At 38.1% G+C, this 22,149-nt stretch overlaps 1 protein-coding gene across 1 annotated transcript in view; it reads right to left on the bottom strand.

Moving 5' to 3' along the window:
* The window catches only part of PRPF6 (pre-mRNA processing factor 6), a 70,572-nt gene that overhangs the window by 9,450 nt on the left and 38,973 nt on the right, over positions 1-22,149 (bottom strand). The window contains exons 15-18 of the mRNA XM_020981663.2: positions 20,823-20,942; positions 18,167-18,343; positions 17,399-17,532; positions 16,702-16,793 (exon numbers count right to left, since the gene is read on the bottom strand). Coding sequence (XP_020837322.1) covers positions 16,702-16,793; positions 17,399-17,532; positions 18,167-18,343; positions 20,823-20,942 — 523 coding nt within the window. The remainder of the gene's footprint in view (positions 1-16,701; positions 16,794-17,398; positions 17,533-18,166; positions 18,344-20,822; positions 20,943-22,149) is intronic.

Here is a 22,149-nt window from a genome sequence, read left to right as displayed (position 1 = left end):
TGTGGTACATGAATGTAATGGAATACTATTGTCCTATAAGAAATGATGAGCCAGCAGACTTCAGAAAAACCTGGAAAGACTTGTATGGACTGATGCTGAGTGAAGTGAGCAGAACCAGGAGAGCACTGTACACATTAACAGCCACACTGTACAAGGACTAACTTTGATAGAATAATCTCTTCTCAGCAATGCAAGGATCTGAGACATCTCCAAAACTCTCATGATGGAAAATGCTAACCACATCTAGAGAAAGAACTATGGAGTCTGAATGCAGATGGAAGCATACTATTTACATTTTTTTCCTTCCTGTTTTGTTTCTTCTTTCTTGTGGTTCCTCCTATTGGTTCTAATTCTTCTTTACAACATGACTAATGTGAAAATGTTTAATAGGAATGTAGATGTAGAGCCTATATCAGACTGCATGCTGTCATGGGGAGGGAGGCAGGAAGAGGGGAGGGGGAGAAAATTTAAAACTCAAAAGCTTATGGAAGTGAATGTTGAAAACTACAAATAAATATATTAATTTTTAAAAACATTTTGGCTCTGATTTTTATAATCTAGCCAATAGCTCACGGGTGCTCAGATTCCTTAAGAGTCTGGCTAATATGACGGATCTTCAATAAACCTTGTCTTTGGCCGAAAGAAGGCTTGGGTTGAATTCTTTTGGGCAGGACCCACGTGATGTGATTTTGGGGCCTCAGCACCCCTAAGCCCCAAAACTTCAACGTTTTGGTGGCCCGTACAGGGAAACTGCCTAACCCCAAGTTTTCCTCCGGCCAAGACTGGAAGGTATGTAAGCCTCCTCTACCTCTCCTTTCTTGCTCTGCAGTTGGGGTCACTCTCCAAGCACCAAGGCTTGGAGGTGCTTTTCAGGCAGACAGTTATGAGGCTGTCTCACACTCGGCCTGATGCTCTCAGGATCTCAGTCCACTGGGTCAGTTTGAGGCCATGGACCAGGGTACAACCTTTCACAGCATAGAGGACAAGGATGGACACTCTATGTGGAAGTGTATGCCTAATTCTATCAATTCTCTCAGTGCTAGGGAACTGGGAAAAAATGCAGTTGCTTTTTGGTACCCTGAGGTTTACTTACTCTCTTCTCTTTACACCCCTGAATCCGAGGTTACAGGGAAAAGTTAGAACAGCTAATATCTTGGCAGATTCTGGAGGTTTTGTAATCAATCATTAAGGAGTTTTGAAACTCCTCCTTATGACCCTGGTCATTTCCTTCCCTTGAGTCAAGAGGGTATCGTTAACCCCTCTCATAGGAGAAGAGTTTCATCCTTTCCCCCTCACCTTGGATTTCACCCACCCACCCAACCTGGGGAAAAGGCAGCAGCTACAGCATGGGCCCCAAGGGCAATGGCCTTGGGTCCTGGGGCAACCTTTGCCTGGAAGCATCACCCAGGTTCAGCACATCCTGTTCAAGGTAAAGAAGTTAGCCCCCGAACTTGGGTAAGCATTCTCTTTTTAAAGTTGTAGTCTTAACTGTAAATGATGAGATGTTGATTCTCTATGTAAAGTAATTTGAAAATGCATTTAATAAAACTGAAGTCACCTGAATGGTAAAAGGTTTGTTTCAAGTTTCAAACTGGTGAACTTTTTCTATCAGTTATGTCAATCAATTTTTCATAATTTGGTTACTGCTAAAATAAATTGGCTATTGTTGGTTATTTTAATGTGCAAACTTCCCAAAAAGCTTGTTTGGGTTTTATCTTGCTAAGAATTTGCAATTACATAGGAATAATTTCTAACAATTGGCTTTTTACACCAGGACAAATTTAAATTTGAGATGTAAATCCTGGAAAAGTTCTTCCTAAATTACGTTCAGTGAAACTTGCTGTTTAAGGTAAAAAAGCTCATGATTTTATTCTGATTTGTCTAATGGGTCATAATAAACCATCGATAAATCAATAATCCACCATCTGAAACATGCCACAAGCTACTCAGAGAGCATGTGATACTGGTAGGAAGTCAGCAATGGGAAAAGCTGAGAGGACAATTTTAGCCTCAGTCTAAGATGGGAGCCTCCTGGCTCAGTTTCCCCATTATGTTCCTTTGAAAAGGAATGCTACTCACAAGGCTATTCCTGAGTCGGGCTATGAGGTGGATTTCATACTGCATGGTTGGAAAACTGAATTATCTGAATCCAAACAGAGCTAAGGATGTTTTATCCTGTCATTTCTGGGCCCTGCAGTCTTTTCTGTCAGATTTGTGCCTTCCAGACTACAGGTCACTGTACCAACCAATGTCCCCCCATCATTCCCTGGATGCAACCTGTGTTTAGTTCCAGTCAACCACCTCTTTGGGACCCCCTCAAGGCAGGGACAGCTCTTACACCCCTTGCCAGCAGGAAGCAGTATCAGAAGCCAAGCCCTTCACCCTTTACCCCACAAGAATTTGGTTCCCACTTGTTTGAGGGGTAAATGATGAGGATGGGAGCTAGACCCCAAAAAGGAAAAACCCTGGACTTTCCCACAGGGGCAAATCTCTGGTGTTTGCCTGATGGGCTATAATCTCATCAACTGGCCTTTTGTTATTGCCTACACCCAATCTCCCAATTCCTTACCCTTAACCTAGCCTAGCCTTCCATTATCTTACCTCCCTATGGCCCTAGGCCACTTCCCACCCTTAATCCTATCTAGGCTCCATTCTCCCTTGGCGATGTGGCCAAAGTCCCTAGAGTTCTGTTACCTCATAGACTACTCCTAGATCCCTCCGCATTAAGAGGCTCTGACTCTTATAATCTAGCTACTGCTCAGATTTTTATAATCTAGTCAATAGCTCATGGATCTTTAATAAAGCTTGTCTCTGGCTGAAACAAAAAACAACCCTATTACAAACACTGTATAGTCAATCAATGCAAATTTCCACACTGGCCATGTCCAAAAAATATTTGTCTCATTCTGCATTCTGAATTCTTCATCTCTCTTATCAGGAAACTGGTAGCATGTTTCATCATTAGTACTCTGGAATCCTGATTGGTCATTATACTGATAAGAGTTCAGTACAATAATATTCATCACATTTATATACCATCACTTGTTCATCTAGTCCCCAATTTATGGATATCCCCTCAGGTTCCTATTCTTTGCCACCTGAAGAAGAATGATACATATTTTTGTACATCCTGAGAATTTGTTTTGCTTAGGACTAATCCTTCCCTTAGCCTCCCTGTCCATCTAATTTCCCTTCCCTCCTTCTGCCCTTTTCCTCTTATTTCCCTGTAGAGTAAAACGTAATTTTGTACCTATGTGTATGTGTTGTAGGTTGTGTACACTTCCTTTTGACCAGTTCAGACAAGTGAGGTTCAAGTGTCAGCCACTTGCTCCCCACTCCCTTATTTGTCTATGTCTGCTTGTGCATATCCATTATGTAAAATAACTTTGCCAAACACTCCTTTTCCCTTCCCTCCTCACTTTCTGCTTTTCTCTTAAGATCATCAAGACACTCCCAGACCTTGTCTAATTGGACTCCCTCTATGAATCTGATGATGACAGGGTTCAGAAAAGACCCAAGTATCATCACCCCATACCTGAATGTAAATAGTTTATTTCTGCTTAATCCTTTATCACTGCTCATTCATGTTTACCTTCTTATATTTCTCTTCATTCCAGTGTTTAAATCAAATTTTCTCCATCACTCTGGCCTTTTGTATCAGGAATGCTTAGAAGTCCTTTAAAGACTTTAAAAGTCCATTTTTTCCCCCTGTAGCATTATACTCAGTTTTGCTGGGTAACTTTTTTTTAGCTAAAGCCTGTATCTTTTGCTTTCTGTAATATCATATTTCAAGTTTCTAAATCATGTGTGATCCTGATTGTGGCTCCTTTATATTTGAATTCTTTCTTCTTTATTAATTTATTTTTTTGTTACATTTTAAGTTCTGAACTGTCTCCCTCCCTCCCCACCCTTCAATAAAGACTACCATTTAACACAGATATATATAGACAGACAGATAGATAATATAGATAGATATAGAGATATATGTTAAATCACACTATGAATACCTCTATCAGTTCTTTCTCTGGAGGTGGATAGCATCTTCTTTGTAGTTGATTTGAATATTAGTCGTTATATTAGTCAAACATTAGTCAAACTTAAGTCATTCACAGTCGTTCTTCCAACAATATTGCTGTTGCTACATACAAAGTTCTCTTGGTTCTGCTCATTTCAGTCTTCATTATTCCATGAAAGTCTTGTCATGTTTTTCTAAGATCAACCTGCTCATCATTTCTTACAGTACAATAGTATTTCATCACAATCATATACCACAACTTGTTTATCCATTCCCCAATTTATGGGCATCCCCTCAATTTCCAGTTCTTTACCACCACAAAGAAAGCTGCTATAAATATTTTAGAACACTTAGGTTCTCTTCCTTTTTCCCTAGTCACTTTGGGAAACAAACCTAATACAGTGGTATTGCTGAGTGAAAGGGTATATTCAGTTTTATACCTCTTTGGGTATAATTCCAGACTGCTCTCCAAAAAGGTTGGATCAGTTCACAGTTTGACCACCAGTGTATTAGTGTCTCAATTTTTCCATATCTCCTCCAACATGTCATTTTCCCCTTCTATCATTTTAGTCAATCTGATAGGTTTAAGATGATATCTCAAAATAATTTGTTTTTTTAAGCTTTTATTTAGTATTTTATTTTCCCCCAGTTATATATAAAAACAATTTTTAACATTGGTTTTTAAAACTGAGTCCCAGGGGCAGCTAGGTCACACAGTGGATAGAGTACCGGCCCTAAAATCAGGAGGACCTGAGTTCAAATCCAGCCTCAGACCAAATACTTGACACTTACTAGCTGTGTGACCCTGGGTAAGTCACTTAACTCCAATTGCCTAAAAAATAAAAAAAATACAACCTGAGTTCCAAATTCTCTCCGTTCCTCCCTTCCCAACCCCCCCCATTGAGAAGGCAAGCAATTTGTTACAGGTTATACATGTGTACTCATACAAAACATTTCCGTAACAGTCATGTTGTGAAAGAAAACAGACCAAAAAAACCTCAAGAAAAATAAAGTAAAAAAATATGCTTCAAACTGTATTCAGACACTATCAATTCTTTCACTGGGGATGGATAGCATTTTTCATCACAAGACTTCAGAGTTGTCTTGAGGATTGTTGTATTGCTAAGAACAGCTAAGTCATTCACAATTCATCTTCCTACAATATTGTTGTTACTATGTATACAGTACATTTCACTTTGTATCAGCCCATGTAAGTTTTTCCAGGTTTCACTGAAAGCATCCTGCTCATCAATCCTTATAGTACTCCATCTTATAGTATTCCATCATAATCACATACCACAACTTGTTCAGCCATCCCCCAGTTGATGGGCTTCCCCTCAACTTCTAATTCTTCACCCCCAGAAAAAAAAGCTGAGATATATATATATATATATATATATATATATATATATATATATATATATATATATATTTTTGTACATATAGATTCTTTTCCTTTTTGTTTTTGTTTTTGTTTTGCTTTTTATCTCTTTTGAGATTCAGACCAAATAGTGGCACTGCTTGGTCAAAGGTTATGCATGGTTTTATAGACCTTTGGGCATAGTTCCAAACTCTTCTACAGAACGGTTGAATCAGTTCACAACTCTACCAACAATGCATTAAAGTTTCATTTTTCCCACATACCCTTCAACATTTGCCATTTACCTTTTCTGTTCTATTAGCCAATCTAACAGGTATGAGGTTGTACCTCAGAACTGTTTTAATTTGCATTTCTCCAATCAACAGTTGAGTTAGAGTATTTTTTTCATGTGGATACAGATAACTGATTATTTCATCTGAAAAATCACATCTTTTGATCATTTATAAATTGGGGAATGGATCTTATTTTTAAGTTTGACTCAGTTTTCTGTATGTCTGAGAAACAAGACCTTTATCAGAGAAACCTGCTTCAAAATTTTTTTCACAGTTACTACTGATAACTGTATTTCCCTCCATCCTATTCTTTCACCTTGTCCCTCCTCAAAAGTGTTTTGCCTCTAACTAACCCCTCCCCAATCTGCCCTTCCTTCTACACACACACTTCATTCTCTTATCTCCTTCCCCTCCTACTTCCTTCTAGGGCAAGATAGATATCTATACCTAATTTAGTGTGTATGGTTATTCCCTCTCTCAGCCAATTCTGATGAGAGTTAAGGTTCATTCACCCCCTCCACACACACCTCCTTCCTCTTCCCCTCCACCGTAAAAGCATCTTCTTGCCTCTTTTATGAGAAATAATTCACCCCATTCTACCTCTCCCTCTCTTTCTCCCAGTACATTCCTCTCTCACCACTTAATTTTAATTTTTAGATATCATCCCTTCATATTCAACTTACACCTGTGCCCCCTGCCTATATATACTCCTTCTAACTACTGTAATAATGAGACAAGTCTTATGAGTTACAAATATCTTCCCATGTAGGAATGTAAACTGTTTAAAAGTATTAAGTCTTTTATATGATTTCGCTTTCCTGTTTACCTTTTTAAGCTTCTCTTGAGTCTTATATCTGAAAGTCAAATTTTCTATTCAGCTCTGGTCTTTTTTCATCAAGAATGCTTCAAAGTCCTCTATCTCACTGAAGGTCCATTTTTCTCCCAAAGGATTATGCTTAGTTTTATTGGGTAGATGATTCCTGGTTGTAATCCTAGCTCCTTTGCCCTCTGGAATATCATATTCCAAACCCTCCAATCCTTTAATGTAGAAGCTGCTAAATCTTGTGGCTCCATGATATTGAATTATTTCTTTCTGGCTGCTTCCAATATTTTCTCCTTGACCTGGGAACTCTGGAATTTGGCTATAATATTCCTGGCAGTTTTCATTTTGGGATCTCTTTCAGGAGGTGACTGGTGGATTCTTTCCATTTCCATTTTACCCTGTGGTTCTGGAATATCAAAGCTATTTTCCTTGATAATTTCTTGTAAGATGATGTCTAGACTTTTTTTTTTGATCCATGGCTTTCAGGAAGTCTAATAATTTTTAAATTACCTCTCCTGGATCTATTTTCCAGGTCAGTTGTTTTTCCAATGAGATATTTCACGTTTTCTTCTAAAACTTGTTCATTCTTTTGGTTTTGTTTTATTGTTCCTTGATTTCTCATAAAGTCATTAGCTTCCATTTGCTCCATTCTGATTTTTAAGGAATTATTTTCTTCAGTGAGCTTTTGGACCTCCTTTTCTATTTGGCCAATTCTGCTTTTTAAGGCATTCTTTTCCTTATCGGCTCTTTGGACCTCTTTTACTATTTGGACTAGTCTGCTTTTTAAGGTGTTATTTCCTTCAATATTTTTTTGTGTCTCCTTTACCAAGCTGTTGACTTGCTTTTCATGATTTTCTTGCACCACTCTCATTTATCTTCCCAATTTTTCCTCTATCTCTCTTACTTGACTTTCAAAATCCTTTTTGAGCCCTTCCATGGCCTAAGACCAATTCCTATTTTTCTTAGAGGCTTTGGATGTATGAGCTTTGACTTGGTTTTCTTCTGAATGTGTGTTTTGATCTTCCTTGTCACCACAGTAACTTTCAATAGTCAGAGATTTATTTTTTTTTCCATTGTTTGTTCATTTCCCCAGCCTATTAGTTGACTTTTAACTCTTTGTTAAAGTAGGGCTCTGCTTCCTGGATGGAAAGTGCACTGTCCCAACCTTTAGGGGTTTTATGCGGCTGTTTTCAGAGACACTTGTAGAGACTTAAAATTTTCAGTTCTTCCAAAGTGGTATGATATAAGGAGAGGTGTAGTCACAGCTCTTCTGGCCTGTGAGTGACCACTAGCACTCTTTTCTGCCCTAGAACTGTGACAAGGGTCCCCCCCTCCACTGTGGTTACAAGCTTTGCTATGCTAGTGCTCCTCCTTGCCGTGGAACTGCCACACAGGACTGTGACCCAGATCCAAGTATGGGCAAAACAACAGAGTCCTCCTTCAGTGCTAGCAAAAAGATCCTAGAATCTCCTTCTGACTACTTGTTCGTCTTACCATCTGTGGGAGGAGAGCTCTGGAAACAATTGCAGCTACTGTCACTTCAGTCACTCCCAAGGCCTGCTCTTGGTTTGCTGTTGCTGGGGCTGTTCCACTCATTCAGGTGTGATAGATGTTTCCTGCTGACCTTCTAAGTTGTGTTTAGCATCTGAGGGCTGAGGTCTGGAAACTGCCACTGCTGCTAGTGACTCAGTTGCCCCAAGGCCTGCTTTGGGTTTGCCGGGATCCCGTCTGCACTGGCTGTGCTCCTCATTCACCCTGGTGCAACAGACCTTTCCTGCCGACCTTCCAAGTTGTCTTGGGCTGAGAATTTGTTTCACTCTGTCTTTTTGTGGGTTCTGCTGCTCTATAATTTGTTTAGAGTCATTTTTTAAAGGTTATCTAGAGGCGTCTGGAAGAGAACTCAGGTGAGTCCCCTGCCTTTACTCTACCATCTTGGCTCCGCCCTCAAAGTTGTTTTCATTTGCATTCTCTAATAAATAATGACTTAGAGCATTTTTTTCATATGAATACATAACTTTGATTTCTCCATCCAAAAATGCTTGTCCATATCTTTTGACCATTTATCAATTGGAAAATAATTCATGTTCTTACAAATTTGATACAGTTCTCTAAAAATGAGACCTGGTCCAAGAAACTGTCTACAAAAATTATCCCCCAATTTTGTACTTTCCTTCTAATCTTGGCTATATTAGTTTTATTTACCTAAAACCTTTTTAATTTAAGGTAATCAAAATCATCCATTTTACATCTCCCAATACCCTTTCTTGTTTATTCACAAATTCTTCTCCTATCCATAAGTCTGATTGGTAATATGTTCCATGTTCTTCTAATTTACTAATATCTCCCTTTATCATATGTCCATTTTAACCTTATTTTGGTAAATGGTGTAAGGTATTGGTCTATACTAGCTTTTGCCAGAATGCCTTCCAGTCTTCCAGACTTTTTTTTTTTTTACCAAAGAATGAATTCTTGTCCCCAAAGCTTAAATCTTTACATCTGTCAAACACAAGATTACTGTAATCATTCACAACTGTGTATTACATGTCTACTTTGTTCTACCATTCTGGATCTTGGTTATGCTGTTTCTGGGATTTATCATTTGGAGTTTTCTTTCAAGAGGTGGCAATCAGCAAATTCTTTCTGTTCCTACTAACTTCTGGTTCTAAGGGATCCGGGAAGTTTTCTTTGAAGATTTCTTGAAATATAATATCTACTCTTTTTTTTTTTTGGTCATGGCAGTGAGATTGTCTGATTATTTTTAAATTTTTTTCCCACAGTCATTTCCAAGTCATTTGTTTTTACGCTACAATTATCTTACATGTTTTACTACTTTTTTTCAGCCTTTCAACTTTGTTTTAATATTTCTTGTTGTCTCATAAAGTCACTGGTTTCTATTTGGTCCATTTGAATTTTCAGGGAGTTTGTTGCTTGGACAAGGCTTTTTATCTCTTGTGCTAAGCTGTTAATTCCCTTCCCAATTCTTTCTTCTGTAGCTCTCATTTCTTTTCTAATTTTTTCCTCAAGCACTCCTATTACATTTATAAAAACATTTTGCATTTTTTAAAAAATAACTCCTGTTTTATCTCTCCCAAGAACTCTAAGTTGAATTTGAACCCAAGTTGTGCTTTTCTCTGTAGATGTTTTGGAATCATTCTCTTCTGCATCTGAGTCCTAAGCATCCCTGCCACCTTAACAGCTTATTATGGTTGAGTTATTTTTCTGTTTGTCCATTCTTCTAGTCCACTTTCTAACTTCAGACTTGATGTTAGGGCTTGGCTTTACCACACTTCTAGAAAGAAGGTGTGAGCTAGTCCTGTTGCTTCTTTCTTGGGGTATGGAATGCTATGTTATTCCAAGGTACCAGTGACAGTCTAGGGACCACCAAACTTTCAGCATTCCCAAAGTGGTTTGATTTAGGGCAAAATCTGATAGCTGTGACCCTGTTCTGAGTTCTCTAAGTTCCTGACACGGGTTTGGGTCTGAGCAATAGTATGTCTGCTGCCAGACTCAACCCCTATCAGCCAGCTGGATAGCTCTACTGACCACAGTGCAGGCTCCCCTTTTGTATAGGCTTCCTGTTCTGGTTATTCCTTTGCAAGCTAGGCTAAATGCTAGAAATGAGAACTCTGTTCTAAGCCTGGGGACTCAGCCACACCACTGTTGCTGTCTCCTGAATTTCCTCTTTTCTCCATACACAGCCCAAGGTGTTCTTATTTATATCCCCACAGAGGTTCCCTTCTCAGTCTGCCCTGTATATCTGTGACATGGAACTAGGTAGTGAGCAACAAAGCTGCCAGTTTGAATCTGTCCCCATAGCAGTGCCCAGCTACAAGTATCCATTATGGGTAGGAACTTCTTCTCGTCCTGGACCATGGAGTGCTCAGAGCATGGCCTGATTCATCTCTGGTGTCCACAGACCTCTCTATTTCCCTATGCCGACCTGCAATCTGTGTTGAACAAATGATTCACTGTTTACCTTCTGGATTTCTCCATCAGGATTCGGTCTGGTACATTTCTAGAATTGTTTGGAGAAGTTTGTGGAGAATTCACCACACTGCTTCTTAACACTCTGCCATCTTGGCTCTGCCTCCTACATGTGTTTTCTCTACGTCTTTCCATAAACCCATCACAGAGGAGCCACACTTTGTGTTGAGGTCTTCCTCTGGTTCTTTTAATATCTTTGGGGTATCACTTAGGTTCCTTATGTGTTCTCTCATTCTCACTGTATCACCATCCTACCTTTATTTTCCAGTCATGTGTCCTCGATAATATTTTTTATACCACTCTTGTGCACAAATCAACATTTATTACATAGTATAGTCACTCATGTCCTCCATGCATCTTTCTATTGCCATCTGGGTTACTTGTAATTCCAAGCTCATTATATTCCATGATTTGCGGAAACTTAGCCCTTTGGGAAAATATAGGTATTAGAAAAATGGTCTCTTATAGCAGTCATCACTTTATAATAATCAAAACTACCATGGAATTTCCCAATCATTTGTTTCTATTCAATTCTGGATCCTGATAACCAACCACTTGGAGTCACACATCCATGAAATTATATAATGATTATATAACTAAACAGGATGGCTATTCAGCAGTAAGTATAATCCTGTGGGCAATATTTTTCATCCACTTTGCTTTTCTAGTACATATGGTTAAATCTATTTCTTGCACATGGCTCTTTATCAGAGGTTTTGTGGTATTTCAGAGCTCAATTCAATTAGTATATCATTTTCACATATGAACATTTGGAGAATCTTGCCATCAACAGGGAGGCCCTTTTTTTGGATTCTGCAAAGACATCTTCTAAAACACTAATGAACACCCTGTATGAGTGTAGGTCTCACTTTGATGCCAATATCCAGCAGTTCACAGAACAAATTTATCTTTGTGGGCTTAACTGTCATTGATTCTTGTATTTCATGTTTAATGTTTCACACTTCGTGCAAAAAAAGCAATCAAGGTTCTATTTTACTCTACCAAAACAAAAACCATTTTAAAAGTCAATTAAAAATCAACCCAGTGAGATCTTGAAGTATGGCAGAGTGCTGAATGTGGGTACTTCCTCAGATACTTACTAGCTATGTGACCCTAGTAACTTACTTAACTGTTCTGTGCTTTAGTTTACTCATCTGTAAAATGCAGATATTGGACTTGATGGTCTCCAGCTCCAAATGTGTCACCTTATACTTTCTATGCCAGTCATTTGTAGGACTCTAAAGACATCTGCTTTAGAAAATCATAAACAGGTACAGAAAGTGCGTCTGTTTATTTCTCATGTTTTCATAAAGGATGTTATTCATGTATTTGTTGTTGAGTCATTTCAGTTGTGTCCAATATTCGCGATCCTATTCGGGTTTTCTTGGCAAAGCTACTGGAGTGATTTGCCATTTCCTTCTCCTGCTCATTTTACAGATGAGGAAACTGATGTAAACATGGTTAAGTGATTGCTCAGAGTCACACTGCTAGTAAGTGTCTGAGGCCAGATCTGAACTCATGAAGACGAGTCTTCCTGATTCCAAGCTCAACGCTCTATCCAATGTGCCACATACATAGACTATTATCATAAATAATAAATTGGATCATTAGTAATCTTGATTATAAATCAGAACTATCTTTTTCATTCTTTTGGAAATGGAAATTTTTTCCCTTTTTAAAATATTTTTCCCCCTCTTTTAAATATCTTTAAAGAAGATCTGTTACTACCTTTAAAAATGTAATGCCTCCAGCATTGATGCTTTTCTGCATTTGATCAAATCCAAACACTTTACTAGCGTAGATCTTTTTTCAATGCTATTACTACTCCTCTACTGAAGTAAATCTAAATATAATTGTTGCATTAGCATCATTTATGAAAACAAATCTATAATAATCCCTATCTCTAAAATGACAGAAAAGGAAAATGATAAATGTTGGAGAGGGTGTGGGAAAATTGGTACACTGACGTACTGTTGGTGGAGTTGTGAACTGATCCAACCATTTTAAAGAGTAATCTGAATTCCTCAAAGGGCAATCAAACTGCACACACCCCCATTTGATCCAGCAATAGCACTAACTAGGTCTGTATCCCAAAGAGATCAAAAAAAAGGGAAAAGGACCCACATGTACAAAAATACTCATAGCAGCTCTTTGTGGTGACAAAGAATTGGAAATTGAGGAGATGCCCATCAATCAGGGAATGACTAAACAAGTTGTGGTATATGAATTTCATAAAGGAATACCATTGTGCTATAAGACACAGATTTCAGAAAACCCTAGAAAGATTTACATGAACTGATGCAAAGTGAAATGAGCAGGAGAATATCGTACAAAGTATCAGCAACACTGTGCAATGATCAACTATGAACGACTCAGCTTGTCCCGGCAATACAATGATCCAAGACAACCCCAAAGGACTCAATGATGGAAAATGCAATCCACATCCAAAGAACTATGGTGTCTGAATGTAGATCAAAGCACGCTATTTTCACTTTATTTTTTTCATGGTTCTTTTTTTTTTGGCCTGTTTCTTCTTTCACAACATGACTAACATGGAAATGTTTTATGTGACTGCATATATACAACCTATATCAAATTGCTTGCCATCTTAGGTAGGGGTGGTGAATGAGGGAGGAAAATAATTTGGAATTCAAAACATTTTTAAAAAGCAAAATGTTAAAAACTGTCTTCATACATAATTGGGAAAAAAAATACTATTAAAAATAACATTGCCAATCTGTTCCTTTTTATATGTATGTACTGTTCTACTTCCAACTTCATGTATAAATGTTCTCAGTATAATCTAAGTTCTCTGCAGACTAGTTTTCTGAATTGCCTTTCATTGTTTTGTGAGAGGATACAATACAAAGTCTTCCAACATGTTCCCCTCAAATATTTTGCACATGGACTTATCTCTTAAAAGAATGCTGCCTTTGGCTGCCATGTCTCTCTGCTTCGCAAGCAGACTGTTTGCAAGCTGAGGAAATTTCTTGGCTCTTTCCAACTCCATACTCTAGTAACTGTTTTCTATCAGTTAAACTTCTCTAACAAATGGTAACAATGTCTTTACTGTTGTTTATTTTAAATTTCTTATAATTTGTAACATGTTTAAAATGGTCAGGTTAGAGCTATTTGTAATCTAAATGCCTCAATTTACAGATGAAGAAACTGAGCCCCAGAAAAGTTAAGTGATTTGCCAAACGTTACACATGCAGTATCTCCTAATTTTATCCTTTCTTCTAATTTATTTATTTTAGCCTCTGCCATAATCAGCTAACAATCTGACCACATACAGACAGCTGATTCTAAAATACTGCTACATCTATAAACAGTTGCTTCATGTCTGTTAAGATACAGTCAATTGCATTTTTATGTTGTTATTTAATGCTCATCATGTCCAAAACCTTCCAATTCTTACTGAAGTGTACAGAATGTTCAGGTACGAAACTTCTTAAACTACAAGCCTTTTGACCTCTCTTTCATTTCTTGATCCTAGGACACATTTTCCAACAATTTGTGCTGTCCTCCCTCTGCCGCTATGTTCATTCTAAAGTCTATACAAGGCATATGCTGACTCTTGTTAAGTTCACAGAATTTCTGTTTTCATTTTCCACAACAGATGTTAGTGTATAAGCTCCAATTAACTTCATGGTGGTCTATTACTTACTGTAGATGACCAAGTTGAAATGTATGTTGTTCCCTTTGGGCACAAGATGAAACCAATTTCACCACCCTTTTAATTTACCTCTCTGAGGTGAATCTGTAAGCATCCTTCCATTCCACTGCAGCTTTGTGTCTTCTAGCTTCAGTCATAGCAAGAAGGTTGTAGCTGATATCTACAGCAGTAGGTCAACTCACTTATTACCAGATAAAGGCTGAACAGTAAGAGAACCAACACCTGTATGTGTCTGTAAATACTTTTAAGACTTAGGTGATTCCACCTTTTCTACCATTTCATCCCTGGCAACTACGGAAATAGTACACCAAAAATCATACTCCCTGGGAAAATTATATTAATGCAAACATTCAGCTTTCTCTTCCTTTGTCCACACATTATAAGGTTCATGAACTGATATTGGTGAGTAAAACAGTGTGGTGTAGTGAAGCCTCTCCTTCATTTCCCCAGTGTTTGAAACTAAGGTAGCCCTTCTTTCTCCTTGCCAAGTCCAACATTTCTGCTTTCACCCTTGATCCTATCCTTTCCTAATCTCCAGCAAACTGCTCCCATTATCATCCCTATATTCTAATCTTCCAACTCTCCCTACCTACTGGTTCCTTCCCCATTGTCTACAAACATACTCAAGTCTTCCTCATTCTGAAAACCCTCAGTAGTCTCCTACCATCTCCCACAAGCTATCATCCTATATCTCTTTCCCAAACTCCTATGATAAAGTTGTCTACACTTGGTGACTCCACTTTCTCTCTCTCCTAACTTAGTCATGAGCTTTTTGCAATGTGGCTTAGAACAATATTGCTCAACCAAAACAGTTCTCTCCAAAATTACCAATAATCTCTTAAATTACCCAATTTAATGGCTTTTTCTCAACCCTCCTCCATCCTGACCTTTCTGCAGCACTTGACATTGTTGACTATCTTTTTCTCCTAGTTACTTTCTCCTCTCTAGGTTTCACGACACTGCTCTCTCTTGGTTCTCTTCCTATTTATTAGAATACTCCTTCTTAGCCTCCTTTTCATCATCCATATCACGACCTGAGATTCTCTCCAAAGCTTTTTGTCCTGGACCCTCTTCTCTTCTTTCTTTATTTCTCTCACTTGGTAACCTCATCAGCTGCTATGGATTTAATTATCTCTATGCAGACGACTCCCAGACCCTAGTCCCTCTCCTGAGTAAGGCATCACCAACTGCCTTCATTGGACACTTCAAACTGGATTTTCCACATACATTCCAAACTCAACTTGTACAGAACAGAGGTCTTTATCTTTCTCCCCACAACCCACCACTCCTTCAATCTTCCCTATTTCTGCTAAAGGCACCACCATCCTTCCAATAACCCAAGTTCACAATCTCAGTGTCATTCTCAACTCCTCACTCTCATTCACTCCACATATTCTATCAATTGCCAAATCTTAGCGTTTCTATTCTTTTTTCCTAATCACCACCCCTAGGTTCAGGCTTCTCAACTAAATTATCACAAAAATCTCCCAATTTGCCTCCCCACTGAAGTTTCTCCTCAAGCCAGTCCACATCCTAGAGAGCTGTCATCAATTTTTCCTAAAGCACAAGTCTGACTATGGTACTCTCCTACTCCATAAACTCCAATGAACTACTGCCTTTAGGATCAAATATAAATTCCTCTGTTTGTCATTTAAAGTTCTTTACAACCTGGCCCCACCTACCTTTGTATCCTTGGTCTTTTCTGATGTTCCTTACACTATACTCCATCCTTGCCACCATACTTTGCCCTAGCTGTCTTTCATGCACATTCCCTCTTCACCACCTTTTAGAATTCCCCTTGTTACATCAAAACTCAGTTCAAATGCCATATCTTCATAAGAATTTCTTGATCTCTTCATCTAGTAGTGCCATCTTCTTCAAAATTATGTACTATGCTGTGTATGTGTATGCGTGTGTGTGTGTGTGTCCCCTCTCTTGAGAGAAATTAAACCCAATGGCATCAGAGAAATAATCCTTTTTTCTTTATGTCTTTAGCTCTTTTTTGCCAGGCACACAGAAGGTAATATTAAATAAATAAATAAAGAAGTGGCTGGTGGATAAATGACTTACATACCACCTCTAACATTTACTGGCTGTGTAGCCATGGACAAATTATTTAACCTGAGTGACTGTTTCCTCATCTATTAAACAGAGACAATACCATATTACCTATATTCCAGGACAGTTGTGAGGACCAAATAAGAATGTACACAAAGTACTATGTAAACCTTAATGTATTAAATGTCAGCTATTACAAATGGCAAATATTTGTTTCAGAAAATCTTTTGTAACCTATACAGATAAGAATACTTGCTCTCTGAAACAGTAAATAGCATATGATTCTTAGTACTACTAATCAGACTTATCTATGTCTCCCCATCTAACTTTTTGAATTTGGAACTTAAGTCAAGTAGGTTCAAGTGATCCAAACTCCAAGCCAGTTCAAATATAACAGCTTTTAATTAAATATGAATTTGAATCTTGGATTCTTCAGGATCTATTGCTGTCTACCAATACAGGATAGCTATACTAAAGAAACTTGTTCCTTACCTGAGTTGGGACATTCCTGCAGCGCCTTTGCCATGAGTGTATTAGCAATGTTCTTCAGTCCAGCTCGGTATTCTAATCTCACAGATTCTAACCTGAAGTTACAGATATCAAATAGCCAATCAAAATTAAGCAACTAACCCAATTACTACCACAGCAGCTTCAAAAGAGCTCTATCTGAAAGACCAAGGTTTGAGACTTACTAAACAATAGTAGTAGTAGCCATAAGGTACCTAGATCACTAATAGTTCCAGTATACCTTGAATAACGCATTTGTAAAGAGTAATGGAAAAGATTCGGATGTGCCTATGCCATTACCATTCTTTGACATAAAATAGATAATTTTAATAGCGGCCAACAGAAGGTTGAAAATCTGATATTCCTTAACATTATTAAAATCAAAAAGGGAAGATACACTGAAAAATGATAGGCCTGGTCACTGAAAATTACTTTTCATCTAGGATACTGAGCACAGCCAGAATAAACACAAAGTAATTAGCATTCACAGCCACTCAAAGCATAAATATACATATAAATTAACCACTCCAAAGAAAGTCAGGCTATCAAAAAGGAACTGACCATGAAGGAAAAAACTCCTCAATCTCCTTTTTACCAAGGGATAGTTAAGAAGCCCTCATTTTGCAGAGCCCATCTACAAGTAGAAGTTCAAAGGAACATGTTAAACAAGAATATGACTCACCACAAATCAGGGTTCTTTGGATTCTTCAAACGAGATTTCTCCAAAATGGCTCTTGCTCTGGTTAGCTGTCCAACTTTCTCCTCCAGTCTTGAAAGTAAAAGCCATAGGGGTGTAGAGTGGGGACACTTCTTCAACTATTTATCAAAATAAAAAGTGTGGAGAGAGTAGAAACCAGGAAATTAATACCACCTCCTATAGAAACCTGGGAAACAGAACTAAATAAGCCTCAAAATAAAATAAATCTGTCTCTGCTACATGGCTACCTCACTTTTTTTTTTCTGGGGGTGGGGGGAGGGGGAAGCAGATTTTTCATACGTCACCTAAGAATGTCCTACCTTTTCAATGTTTAGTCTCAGACAGAAAGGCCGAAAAAGGAAATCTCTAATGTGCATCCCCCATAGGCACCAACAAGGCATGTTAACAGGTAGTATATAAAACCAAAGATGTTATATAAATCTGGACTTATTTTCAAACCTAAACTCTTAAAAAAGTTTCATTTGAGCTACTGTAAAGATAACATTACAATTTATATTCACAGCTCTCAAAAGAACTTACAAGGTTTACATATATGTAATGAAGTTAAGAAGGAAACATTCAATAATCTTGGCCAAGTCACTTTACTTAATAAGTAGCTCCTCACTGCTAAACCCTGGGGCCTTATCATTCTGCCTACTAATAAAGATCAACAGCTGATTCACTAATAAAGACCACCACTTTGACAGTGAAAGCCAGGACAGTCATTCGATGAATGAAAAACAGCTCCCTTACCCCCTGGTTATAGGCTTCCCGGGCTTTTTCAGTCAGCTCCTCCTGCTCCTCAATCTGCCCTTTCATCATCCACAGTTTGGGAAAATCTTCATAGTGCTTCAAGGCTTCTTCACAGAGATCCTGAGCAGCTGCAATGTTTCCCAGCACCCACTCAAGCTTCACAGATTTCATGAACACCTGGGCAAGAATAGAATGGCTTTTACCACTTACTAACCACAAACCAATTTATTAGTGTTTTTTTTGTCATGCAAAGAAAGAAGCTTCACATAAGTCAAAACCACTAAATGGTAAAAAATTAGAATAAAAGGCATCACTGCTTCAGTGTTACCAGCACTGCCATATTTTCTACAAGGAATGATATAAAAACTTCTGTACACCAGCTTTTGGTCATAACATGTACATGCATAAAAGATGGTGCTGTCTTCTTCCAAACATAAAAAAAATCACAGAATACTCAAGTAACAAAGAGACTGCAGAGATCATTTGTTCCAATCCATGTATGAAGCATGAATCTCCTCCTCAACATCTTTGATAGTCAATTTAAAATGAAGACCAAAGAGCATGGGGGAATTCACTACTTCTGAAGACAGCTCTTTGCACTTGAAACAACTCTAGTCATTAGGAACTCTTTCATCACAATCAGGCAAAATTTACCTTCCTGCTACTTTCACATATTGGTCCTACTTCTGCCCTCTGAGACCAAGTCAAAAGGTCTAAATATCTCCTTTTTTAAAATTTTATTTTTAGGCAATTGGAGTTAAGTGACTTGCCCAGGGTCACACAGCTAGTAAATGTCAAGTGTTTGGTCTGAGGCTAGATTTGAACTCAGGTCCTCCTGACTTCAGGGCTGGTGCTCTATCCACTGTGCCACCTAGCTGCCCCTAAATATCTCCTTTTTAACATGCCTTTCCTTCAAATATTTGAAGGCAAGTATAATGTCATTCTAAGTTCTCTCTTCTCCAGGCTCAATATCCCTATTTCATCAAAAAGCTCCTACTATGGTATATTTTGAATTCCCTTACCATGCTGTTTACATTCCTCTGGATGGACCCCAGAATAAATGCAGGAAAGGTCTGACCAGGATGGAACACAAGTGAACCTATCACCTTCCCTCCTTCTGGGCACTATGTTTCTATAAATGCACTCAAAGATACCATCAGCTTTACTTACAGCCTTGTCATAATGTTAACTCATACTGAGCTTGAAGTTCCTTAAAACCTCCAAATCTTTTTTCACATGAACTGCTTTCCAGCTACAGTCTGTTCAACCTATACTTATCCAATTTATTTTTAAAATCTCAGGGTAGGACACTATATTTGTCTCTATTTAATTTTACCTTATTAGATTTTGTCCATAATTCTAGCCTATGGAATTATTTTCCAATTCTGATTCTGCCATTTAAACACAATTAGCTTTCCTTTCCACTTTTGTGTCACTGTAAATATGATGAAGATGTGTTGTCATGTCATATCTTCATAATAATAATTTACATCTATTTAGTGGGGGTTTTTTGTCTGTGTGGTTTGGTTTTGTTTTTAATGAGAGGCACAGTGGAGTTGGCCTTGCAGCCAGGAAGCCCTGGATTTAGATCTCACCTCTGACACATACAGGCTATGTGACTCTGGGCCAGTCACAACCTCTAAGTACTCCTCTTAAACTGTGGGTCAAGACACCATACAGGGCAGCGAAAAATTTGGCAACAGTAAAAAGTTTCTGAATGCCCAAACACCAAAACTTAATTCAAAATCAAATGTGTAATGAATCCGAGGTGTTTCTGCAGCCCTCATCTGTACTGCATCATGCAACTGTTTCCTCATTGCAGCCTTGATTCTGAAAACAAAGCTTCAGGCCAAGCAATGCCAAAAGAAGTTGTAAGTGGAAAAAGTTTAAGAAGCCCTGCCCTAAGTAACTCTCTAAGACTATAAGTTTCAGAGAAGGTAATGACTTTGACTGGCAGAGGGAGCTCCCTGCACCAATGAACTCACAGATCCAGGCCCTCTTGTTATACAAGGAGTCCCAAAAGTCTTAGTGCAATTTTAAAAGGTTAAAGCTTAAAACTGCCCTAAACTCTAGGGACAACCTATAGTATTTTAAGGTTTACAAAGTGCTTTCCACACTATCACAATGTGAAATAATTAGGATAAATAGCATTCCCATTTTATACACAGGGAAATCAAGTGAAGTAAAAGTGACTTACTCAAGGTAACAAAGCTGCTAAGTATAAGAATGACAACTAAGACCCCTCCCCCAAGTTATCTGACTTCAGAGACACCTGCCCTTTGCTACCACATCAACTACTTCTCATCAAAATTAGAACAATGTTGAACAGAACAAAACCAAGGACAGAACCCACTGGATCTACACAAGTTCTGTATTATAACAACACTAGATCCTAAAGACAAAAACCTAACCCACCTGTGTGCTAGGCAAACTAGAACAGCTTTGTTCAAAAAATGACATTGTTCCTCCACAAGAAAACCATAATCATTAGCAATAAGAAGATATTTTCCAATATATGTAACAGAACCCCAGATGCCTCAACCCCTGACCTGATCTGCCTGAACAGAATTGTCCAGTGCCTCCTCACAATACTCCATCACAGAGGGCACCTACAAAGCATGGGCAGGCCCATGGCTCCTCCCCTTCCCTTGCTCACCCTTGCAGTGGGAGCACTGCTCCGAGCCTTGGCCAGCAGCCTCCTTGCTCGCTCATATTCATTGTTCTCTGACTCAAGTTTCACAGCAGCCAACCAGATCTCTTCACTGTTGGGGTTGGCCTGTAAGAAAAACAAGCAAAGCACATACAGTTTATGAACAGCATATTTATTTCTAGCCTGGTTAAAACTTCTGAGCTACCTCAATAGTGTAAGAGAAAATTGCAAAATTATGCCCACTGGGTATGCTGTAAGTGTATACTATGTAACCCCCACATTCTCCTCTTTCCCTCCCTCTCTACCTCCCCCTCTCCCCTTCTCTCTCCTCCACACAACTATTATTAATATTATTTAGAGACAATAAATATGTATGGCCAGTCCTTGATAACTCAAGTATGGATTACTGATGACAAAATTAAAAAACCAAGGCCAATATCCTTCTGCAAATGGATAAAAATCTATGTTTAATCAAGGGAATGGTCTCAGGTCGAGAAATATATATATAAATGTAAATCAGTTATTTAAAAAAAGAATAATGCACTGTCTCAAGTCAAATATAAATACTTCTGGATTATCTTATTTGGGATTATAAAAGCACTATTATACTCTTTCCCTCCTCTTTCCTACCTTCACCTTATCCACCTGATTAATACAGAGCACTAAAGTATTTTACATGTCTTTGTTTAGAACAACTGTAAGAGGTTAAGGGATATTCAATTAAGGGCAGTTACCTAAGAAACTAAGGAAGCATTAATTTTTTTAAAAATGTATTTGGTTAATGCCAAAGTTGTCAGGATGTATTAAAAATGAGCAACAAAAAAGTAAAGTGAACAAATACTTGATTGCAACCAAAGCCAGCTAATGTTAACTATATGTAGGATAATTTCTTATGATTTTGTATTCTAAACTCACAGCAATGAATGGGTTTCTTGCTATCTTAGATCCCAAAGTCAGAGCCTCTTACACAAAGAATCATTCACTATATTTTCATGGCCACTTTCTCAAGTTCATCTGCACTGTCTTCAATTTACATGGAGAAAGTGTAGTTCTAGAAGTTGCTACATATTCCAGAAGTGGAACTGGAATTTCTTTGACACTTCTTCTCTCATAAAAATGTCTGTCCATAAAGTTGCAGAATATTTACACTGAGGTACACATTAAATAGAGTAAGCTTGAGGTATGATGACTTGAAGTCTAAGGTGCCACCAGTTGCAACAAATTTCCCATTTTTGAAAGCAAATTTTGAACCAAGCAGCAGAAACCAAATAAGACTCAGATTAACTAAGAGATCTGAAAGACTCAGAAGGCACCAGTCCAGATAAATCAATAC

Source organism: Phascolarctos cinereus, unplaced genomic scaffold (genome assembly GCF_003287225.1).
Source record: "Phascolarctos cinereus isolate Bilbo 61053 unplaced genomic scaffold, phaCin_HiC Scaffold_2;HRSCAF=192, whole genome shotgun sequence".
Classification (NCBI taxonomy): domain Eukaryota; kingdom Metazoa; phylum Chordata; class Mammalia; order Diprotodontia; family Phascolarctidae; genus Phascolarctos; species Phascolarctos cinereus.
This window is presented reverse-complemented; position numbering and strand designations above follow the sequence as displayed.